Source organism: Mytilus californianus, unplaced genomic scaffold (assembly GCF_021869535.1).
Source record: "Mytilus californianus isolate M0D057914Y unplaced genomic scaffold, xbMytCali1.0.p SCAF_3, whole genome shotgun sequence".
Classification (NCBI taxonomy): Eukaryota; Metazoa; Mollusca; class Bivalvia; order Mytilida; family Mytilidae; genus Mytilus; species Mytilus californianus.
Window position 1 is genome coordinate 33,031,418 of NW_026262679.1, and position 9,865 is coordinate 33,041,282.

At 32.9% G+C, this 9,865-nt stretch overlaps 1 protein-coding gene across 2 annotated transcripts; it reads right to left on the reverse strand.

The window, feature by feature from the left end:
* On the reverse strand, positions 1 to 8,267 carry LOC127734390 (uncharacterized). Of its 2 annotated transcripts, XR_007997539.1 has the most exons (5): positions 7,532 to 8,267; positions 6,744 to 6,917; positions 6,247 to 6,537; positions 1,758 to 4,531; positions 1 to 815 (listed from the first exon to the last, which is right to left on the reverse strand). XR_007997539.1 is itself a non-coding variant. In XM_052244230.1 (4 exons), exons 1-4 carry the CDS (start codon positions 7,789 to 7,791, stop codon positions 3,775 to 3,777), a joined length of 1,482 nt encoding a protein of 493 aa, XP_052100190.1. In that variant the 5' UTR covers positions 7,792 to 8,267; the 3' UTR covers positions 1 to 3,774. The 2 variants fall into 2 exon arrangements, 1 of the variants encoding a protein (XP_052100190.1); XM_052244230.1 differs by having other exon boundaries at positions 1 to 4,531.
* Positions 8,268 to 9,865: the final 1,598 nt, after the last annotated feature.

Genomic DNA, 9,865 nt, shown 5'->3' on the forward strand with positions numbered 1-9,865 from the left:
TAAAGCTAATCACATTTATTTAAATAAATGAATAAATTACATTCTCTGTAAAAATATATAAACATATAAACAGAAGTGAACACTTAATTTATGACAGTGCGAAGCAGTCATTACCTATTAAGAAAAGTAAGTCCAGAAAACTAATATTTTGGCAAAATTACCTATTTTCAAAGACAATTACTTTCAAAAAAATTATTCGATCAGTAGGATACTCATTCTTGATATGTTAGCCAACATTCTAAGTTCACATGCCAAAAAAAAATTATTTGGTTGTAGCATTTCGTAAACACAAATCTTGTTACTAAATATCACAATTAAAGAACCTTAGTGAGCGTGGTCACATACCCGACACCACCACATTGTCACTAGACAAATAAAATAACTCTAAAAAAAATTGAATCATTACTTATTGTTAAAATGCACATCTACATAGTATGTCCTAATTATTATCTACAAAGTTGATTGAAATTCTGTTGTGTGGTTTTAGAAGAGTTACAATGACAAACTGTTTCAGAAGTATATTATTTATACCTAGCTGTATAATTAATATTGAAAACTGATTATTTTCATAACATCTTATCAAGTTGTATTGAACGTTATTATCATACTTGACTTTTTATTCTGATGTATGCAATGTATATGTTTGCATTTTGTTTGATTTTCATGATGAGGGCCTCAGGGAAGATTAGTTATATAGCTAACTGTGTAAACCTCTTAAAATAAAGTATTGTTGTTGTTGTTGTTTTATTGAGGCAAATAAGTTCATTGTTTTATTGAGGCAAATAAGTTCAAAGAGGTATAACTCATAGAATAAACTGCTTCGCTGAGCGCAGCTAGATATGCCCGCAGAGGTCCAACCCTGAACAGTTGGGGCAAAAATGGACACAATATTCAAGCTTGATTCAGGTCTGAATTTGGATTGTAATTAAATATTTGACATATTATAGGTTCTGAATAAATGTAGTCAAAGAACTTGAAATTGGTTATATGAATTGAATTTATATTCACTTAAAGATTTCTTGCTGTTGTGCAATACTTAGTATATCTGCTGTTGTCAGACTATAAACAAATAAAGTTCAATTAATTCTCAATGTCATATTAGAAATTTATGAAAATAAAAAGGGAGCTTACATCAATAGATATTAACAATTCACCAAAGTTTCCTGAGAATTGGTGACAGCATTTTTGAGTTATTGCCAGAAAACTTGAAAATCACCCCTTTTTTTAATGAATAAAACCCCACAACTCAGAAATGTAAAATGTAAAATTTATAAAATTCTAAAAGGAGCTTACATCAATACAAACAAACAATTCATTAAGGTTTCATAAGAATTGCTGAAAGCATTTTTGAGTTTTTGTCTGAAAACTGGAAAATCCCCCCTTTTTTTATGAATAAAACCCTGTTACTCGGAAACGTAAAATCTAAAATTTATAAAAATCGAAAGGGGGCTCATGTCAATAGATATAAACAATTCACCACAATTTCTTGCAAGTTAGTGAAAGCATTCTTGACTTATTGTCCGAAAACTGGAAAATCCCCCTTTTTTTTAATGAATAAAACCCCATAACTCGGAAAGGTGAAATCTAAATTTTATAAAAAACGAAAGGGAGCTCACGTCAATAGATATAAACAATTCACCAAAGTTTTATGCAAATTGGTGAAAGAATTTTTGAGTTAATGTCTGACATGTTGACGACAGACAGACGGACGGACACTGATATACCATAATACGTCCCGTAAACGGGCGTATAAAAACAATTGAATCATAATTTCCTGTTGATATGCAGGTCTACATAGTATGTCCATATTATCTAAAAAGTTTTATGAAATTCTGCTGTGTGGTTTCAGAGGAGTTGCAATAGTTTATTGAGGCAAATAAGTTCAAAGGGGTGTAACTCGCAGAAAAAAAAACATAATTCCCTACATATCATTATCTAAAAAGTTTCATGAAATTCTGTTGTGTGGTTTCAGAGGGGCTGCGATGACAAACTGTTACAGTAGCTTATTGAGGCAAATAAGTTCAAAGCGGCGTAACTCCTAGATAGAATTTTGAATCTATTGATTTATGTATACGTGAATGTTTTATGTATATTTTATATTTTTACCTTTCATGAAAGACGTGTTTAATGTCAAATAACAAAATTACAAATTATTTTGTTTCAAAGAAAATTTTTAAGATTTCCCCAGCGGTTTTTGTTGAATAGATGCAATTGGGGTACTCCATGCAACTTGGGTACTGTGACGTTAGTCGTTAAAGAATGGAAACCAATTTTGGGATGTACAAATGTATGTATGGACAAAATTATGGAAAGACACTGGTAAAAATTAATACCCCCTTCGCCTAACCTCTGGAACATAAAAAACTACAAATATCTCTCAGTGAAATTATTCTTGCTGAAGGATGATCTCTAACAATTAAACATAGATCAGTGTATACAAGCTGACAAGTTCCTTCAAGTACCTCCTAGGGAGGGCATCAAAAGATCAATAAATGAAAAATAAACTGCTTCGCTGAGCGCAGTTGGATACGCCCACAGAGGTCCAACCCTGAACAGTTGGGGCAAAAATGGACACAATATTCAAGCTTGATACAGGTCTGAATTTGGATTGTAATTAAATATTTGACATATTACAGGTTTTTGAATAAATGTAGTCAAAGAACTTGAAATTGGTTATATGAATTGAAATTATATTCAATTAAAGATTTCTTGCTGTTGTGCAATACACTGTGCTGTTGCGCAATACTTAGTAAATCTGTTGTCAGACTATAAACAAATAAAGTTCAATTTATTCTCAATGTCATACTAGAAATTTATGAAAATAAAAAGGGAGCTTACATCAATAGATATAAACAATTCACCAAAGTTTCATGAGAATTGCTCACAGCAATTTTGAGTTATTGTCCGAAAACTGGAAAATCCCCCCTTTTTTAATGAATAAAACCCCATAACTCAGAAATGTAAAATGTAAAATTTATAAAATTCTAAAGGGAGCTTACTTAAATAGATATAAACAATTCACCATAGTTTCATAAGAACTGCTGAAAGCATTTTTGAGTTTTTGTCCGAAAACTGGAAAATCCCCCTTTTTTATGAATAAAACCCTGCAACTAGAAAATATAAAATCTAAAATTTATAAAAATCGAAAGGGAGCTCATGTCAATACATATAAACAATTCACCACAATTTCTTGCAAGTTGGTGAAAGCATTCTTGAGTTATGGTCCGAAAACTGGAAAATCACCCCTTTTTTAATGAATAAAACCCCATAACTCAGAAACGTAAAATTTAAAATTTATAAAAAACGAAAGGGAGCTCACGTCAATAGATATAAACAATTCACCAAAGTTTTATGCAAATTGGTTAAAGCGTTTTTGAGTTAATGTCCGACATGTTGACGACGGACGGACAGACGGACAACGGTATACCATAATACATCCCGTAAACGGGCGTATAAAAACGAAATCAAATAGTTTGGGGTGTGGGGGTAAAAAATGCTGCAAGATTTGTTTATTTGACATTGATTTTACAGGTATCCATATTGATCAGTCAATTTTTCCCAAATGAAGTTAAAAAAGGGAGAGGGAAGGATCATTGAAAAAACTATGTGAATTAAGTTTTTTATCCTACATTGAACTTTTGATGTCGTCCCTTCTTGTTCCTAGGATAAGATCTTAGATTTTAAGCAAGTGTGGATGTGCATGAGGACATTGACACTATAAATACTTTGTAGAGGGACTAATCAATAAAATTTTAATTTGTAAATAAATCAAAATTACTGTTGATAATGGTCCAAATAATCTAATGTTACAAGGTATTCAGAAATTCCAAAATCATTTCTATTTTCTAGAAGGGGAAAAACTTGTGTTCTTAGTTCTTGTAAACTTGTGTCCAACAGATGAAACTGTGTTTCTGGAATTGTAACTTCAATATTCTCATCTTCAGTATCAGGTACTGGACCTCCCCAGTCAATGCCAAAGTCATCATCAATCTCATTGAAAAGGTCTTTGATGACACTTGACTCACTATGATACTGCTGAAGGACCCCTTTCAAAAACAATTGGTTTGGAGTTTTTCCATTTTCAGAGCTAAGCTTATGATTATTCCACTGATTCAGAAATATTTGTAGCGAGGCCTGGATCTTTGGAATAAAAACAAAATGAAGGGCAAATATGTGCTTCTCATTTTCTATGTTCAGAATATGTTCAGCTTCCAGAAATGTAAATAAGTCATAAAACACATTTGTACAGCCTTTAAACAAATCTAGCCACAATCTCTCTATCCTCTGGTTATGAACACTCCTTCCTTGTATTATACTCCCTCTCCCAGGTCCTCTTTGTAAGACCATGAAATTGGCAACATCAACATTTTCACCTCCATGATCAGTTCTCACTCGAGATGGTAGTCCACAAGTTGTTGTGGCATTTAGAAATAAATCAAATACTGTGGAAGACTTGTTGTTTGTGGCCACTCCCATAAATACAATCAGGCGGCTGAATCCATCAATTCCGCCGTGAATCACAAATCGCCACCTGAATTATATTTAGATAAGAAAGATTAAAGTTAAAGACACAAGTAAGTTCTGTCATATTTAAAATCTGACTGGTATGATTTTTCTTATTTTTTTTTACAAATCATACCCCAGAGATACTTCTGCTAAATTGCAATCATTTTCGAGGGGCCTGATGGGTTATTTTCGTTCCTCGTGATCGGTGCATTTTCGCTATCGTGATCTGTGATCATGGAAATTTATTTTCTGTGAATCGTGATTGACAAAAAAATCAACTCGTGAATCGTGATGAGACCCCCCCCATCAGGCCCCTCATTTTTCAATTGCAAATGAAGAGTGAAGAGCTCAATGTCAATGAATGTTGTATTGATGATTCATGCACAATATTTGACGGACTTGCATTCTGGTTCTCAAGATTTTTTTATCCATTAAGGTTTTTTTTTTTGGAAAATCCTGCTTGTTGATTTATTTAATTTTGAGAAAAGAAAATCTGAGGACTTCAAAGGCATTATGAGACTTCTGGCGCTAACAGATTTAATGTTAAGTTAAGGTTTTAGGTCCTCTCTGGTTCAAATTGGCACATGTTGTATCTTGCAAGATTTTGATTTTTTTTGTTGTTAATTCAACTTTATTTGCATAGTCAACCAAATTCAGTAATATCTTTCAAGGTTTACTCATATCTACTTTACATAAAAGTAAATAGGCACATTTGGCAAAGTTTCTTTTTTTTGTATCATAGATGCTGACAAACCACTCTAATTTCTTCAATCTTATTGCTGTTGAAAGTATCAATAATTTTAGTGATATGTTCATAATAATAACACAGCAAGAGTGTTCTTTATAAGTTAATTACTGCTCTGTAATTTTGAAAACCATTGAAGAATTTAATTCTACTCACTTTTCCTAAACTTAAAAATATAATTGAAAAATTCATGAGTTCCCAATTTATATAAACAGTAAAACCAGTCTATTACACTATAAACAGAACCCCTATAAGACTTAAGATTTCTGTCGTTGTATGCTGGTGTTCAGATTAGATAGAAATAATCTATATTGAGGGGTTTTTAAAAATGTTTGGTTTAAGGATCATGCTTATTCAGTGTCTATACAGATTTCACCATTTTGTTCACTGTCAATGACTGTAGGAGAATTATAAGGTTATCCAAACTAGAGGCTGCAGTTACTGTGACCCTGTATTTTAATGCTTTGTTTTGTTCCAAGCATTTAAAACATGTATGAACCTTTAACTACAAGGAAATCAGCCTGAAGGAAAAAAACTTACGTTTACACATGGAATACAATAAAGAAGGATAAGATAATAATAAATTCATGGTAATTTCTGCTATATCAGGGATATTAATGTACCTAAAGTGAGGGTTCCAAAATTGCACCTATTTTCACAGTTTTGCAGCTATGTTCTTTGAAGGACAAGAAAAAGTTTTAAATCTGTAGATGTGTTCCTTACTATAACTTTAAACTTCCAAAAATTTAATTTTTAATCCACACTGAATTATTCGCATTACCACGGCATAAGTTACTTTTACATATTAAAATAATATCGTATTGAACTAAAGTTATGGTTATGTTTCCAAATAACTGCTTGCTTTCAGCAGAAATTACCAGTATTATTAAAGTAACCTCATCTATTGAAATTCATTCTAATTCATCATGTCAGGTCAATATAAATAACGATTTTCTACTAACATATATGGATATGCTGTTCTGATATTAACAAACCTGATTAGCTTATGATTTCCATCAATATGCCAAAGGGAATTTGGCCCAGCTACACAGTATTTTCTCCTATGTATTGTGTCAGACCATCTCAATGCTGCAGCTGTAGGATCACATCTAATAAGAGCTTCACGTACTTTGCCCTCTTGGAATACATGGCCAAGACTTCTTAAACGAGCCTTTACAGATCTATATCCCAGGTATGGGTTTTCAACAACCATTGGCTTGATTAACAAATCCAACTCATCATCGGAAAGAACAGTGAAGGTGTCAGATATTGATAACGTGAAGAACCTTAAAAAAAAAATTATTCAGTTAAATTTCTTACCTTATATTTCGATATATATGCACTTAAATTTTTTGGACTTCATGATAAATAATTCAATTGTTTTACAAGTTAATATAATATATTGAACATGAACAATGTGTGAAATATTATAAGCTATTTTTGCAGGCCATAAATTTGAAAGAACATAAAAAATTTGTGATCAGATACCAACCTCAATCTTCTCATTACAGTAGATCTTGATACTTGGAGCATCTTTGCCATATCAGTTCCCTTGAAACCCAATTCCAAAAAAAACTCAAGTTGATCTCTAGTTATATCATAAGATGGGGGGCCAGCTGAGCCTTGAATTGTTCTAGTAGCCTTATATGCTGTACCTGAGGATGCACTAAAAAAATAAAAAAATAATTTGATCACATACATGTATATCTAGGGCATGCTATGCCTTAAAACTTTTCAAGATGCACTCTGTACTCAAAGTGAATTTTGAGGTGAAAATTCAGCCATTTTAGCCAAAGGGTCCGCATGAAGCTTAAATTGTTGTTCTTTAGTTTAAACATATTTATTTATAGTGGATTGGGAAACAGTTTTTGCAACTTATATTAATCCCTTTCCACTTTGTGAGTGCGAGTGCTGCCTTGTAGCAGTATTAGCCTGCTCTTTTTCGAAATCTACAAGGGTGTCTTTAACGTGCAAGAGATATGGCTCTCTCTTAACACGGGTCAGCCATTTATCGTCCCCTTCAGACGGACTATCATCATTTCCTCAAGACTATACTCGCAAATGGTTTCAAGGGAGAGCCGAAAATTCAGTCCCTGAAAATTTCATCCCATAACGGGAATCGAACCAGAAACCTTTGTGTTAGTAGTCCGATGCACTAACCACTACACCACGGCTCCCATGTTGTTCTTTAATTATTAAACTTTAAAAATATGATAACGCGTACAGACCTAAACCTTTTACAAATTTAAAAAAATATTATAATAAATAAAATTTTGATACCTTTTCAATTCCTTGATGTCAGACTGAAGTAACTGTACCAAACGCAGTAACTCTGTATTTTCTGGATGGCTATGACACACCCTATTTAGATTTGTTGCAAGAGTCTGTATTCGCAAAAGCGATGAATCAACATAGTTTACGTCGCTATGATCAGTTCTCAATAATCTAGCAACATCCTGGACAACGCCATCACAAGTAGATAAGAAGTTCACCAGATTGAGATTATCTCTACCTCCTCCACGCCTTGTGCGAATCGCCATCTTGCCAGCCTCAGAGCCTGTGATCCTGGCTAACTCAGTAACTGCACGACAGTAGATCGAGGAATTATAAGATTGTGTCAGGATGCCAGGCTACATGTCTGCAAGATCCTCCTATCCATCGAATTTACCATCTTACAAGTTACATGAAATTGTTAGCACTGTCACTTGCAGTCTTAATTAAAGTTCATTCGGAGGTACTTGGACTTCTCCTTAAAAATGAAGGGAAGTTTCAATCGATGTTATATAGATTTTGATTGGTCGAAAAATATGTTTTCTGCGATTGCAAAAATATTTATGCGACTGCATAAATGGATAGATATTTAAGAGATTGCATTTATGGGATTAATGCTATCGCATAATTCAATTAATGCGATTGCATAAATAATAATGCCATCGCATAATTATTTATGCGATTGCATAAATTGAATTATGCGATCGCATAATTATTAATGCGATTGCATAAATTGAATTATGCGATGGCGTAAATGAATTATGCGATGGCATTAAAACGCCATTGTGACACTATTCCTGCGCCATAATTTCCATGATTTACCACCGTAAATCCATTAGTTAAATACCATGGATAAGTACAATAAATTCGTAAATTGCGTAATTTTCTCTGATATCACTTTATGTGTAAAATGGCTGAATTATAAACCCATTACCAGTTATTTTAGCTATCTGAATGATAAAACGCTTATGACTTTGTCCCAAATGATCAATCAAATGCTTTATACGTTTTGTTTCAAGTCGTTTGATGAGCGTATCTGTATATTATCAAATTAAAGCAACTATTTGCGTTCGAATAATGTACCTAAATCGCAATTCATAGCGGTATTGTGATGCATAGTCTTCATGCTATCTTTTCAAGAGAAACAAATTACAATGAATACAATGCTTACATCATGAATAAACAGGAATTCAAATAAAAGTAAGAATTTACAATGCAAATAATCTAAAATCGTGCTTGCGATATTAAGAAAAAGTATTGTTTATTACTACCTACCAACATTTATGTACTATTGATATGATACTTTACAACATCAGGATTCATTTATTGAAAGCCTCTGCCGAGTCAATAAGATTTGATGGAATACAAAGTTACATCTTCTGAACGTAAACGATGAGAGTTTACATTTTCTTTGTTTTTTCCCTAGATACATGTGTAATTATAATTTTCCTGGCGTTTATCATAAATAAACCTACATCAAACTAATTTTTCGTTCTTTACATTTTTGTATCAGTTTTGTAATAGATTTTTTAACTCGAAATAAGAAATGTACTAAAGTCTAGGTTTTTTCAAAAGTCAATGTCCCATTGGTGACATGACGCTTGTTTAATCCGGCATATTGGGAATACCTCATGACATGGCATGACAGTCTTTATAGTTTCCATTAAAATGATGTCCGTTCTCCCTTATATTACAGTAAACATTAATTTTCATTATCCTAAAACAGTAACCTCAGTTACTAAATCATTCATTGTAATAAAATAATGCCCACCCGCACCCATTTTCCCCCATAAAACCAACTCGAGTGATTCACCTGATGAAGTTGCTGCATGAAATATTCACCAATAAGCATCCGCCGATATTACAGAGTAGAACTGCATGATTTTGATAAAAAAAACACTAGTCTAACCCTGTTATATTTTCATTTGACTACTGGGAACCTTGTCAGTGGTTGTCTCAAATGATATCTTTATGATTTTATCAAGTACTGGGAACCTTGTCAGTGGTTGTCTCAAATGATATCTTAATGATTTTATCAGGTACTGGGAACCTTGTCAGTGGTTGTCTCAAGTGATATCTTAATGATTTTATCAAGTATTGGGAACCTTGTCAGTGGTTGTCTCAAATGATATCTTAATGATTTTATCAAGTATTGGGAACCTTGTCAGTGGTTGTCTCAAATGATATCTTAATGATTTTATCAAGTACTGGGAACCTTGTCAGTGGTTGTCTCAAATGATGTCTTAATGATTTTATCAAGTACTGGGAACCTTGTCAGTGGTTGTCTCAAATGATATCTTAATGATTTTATCAGGTACTGGGAACCTTGTCAGTGGTTGTCTC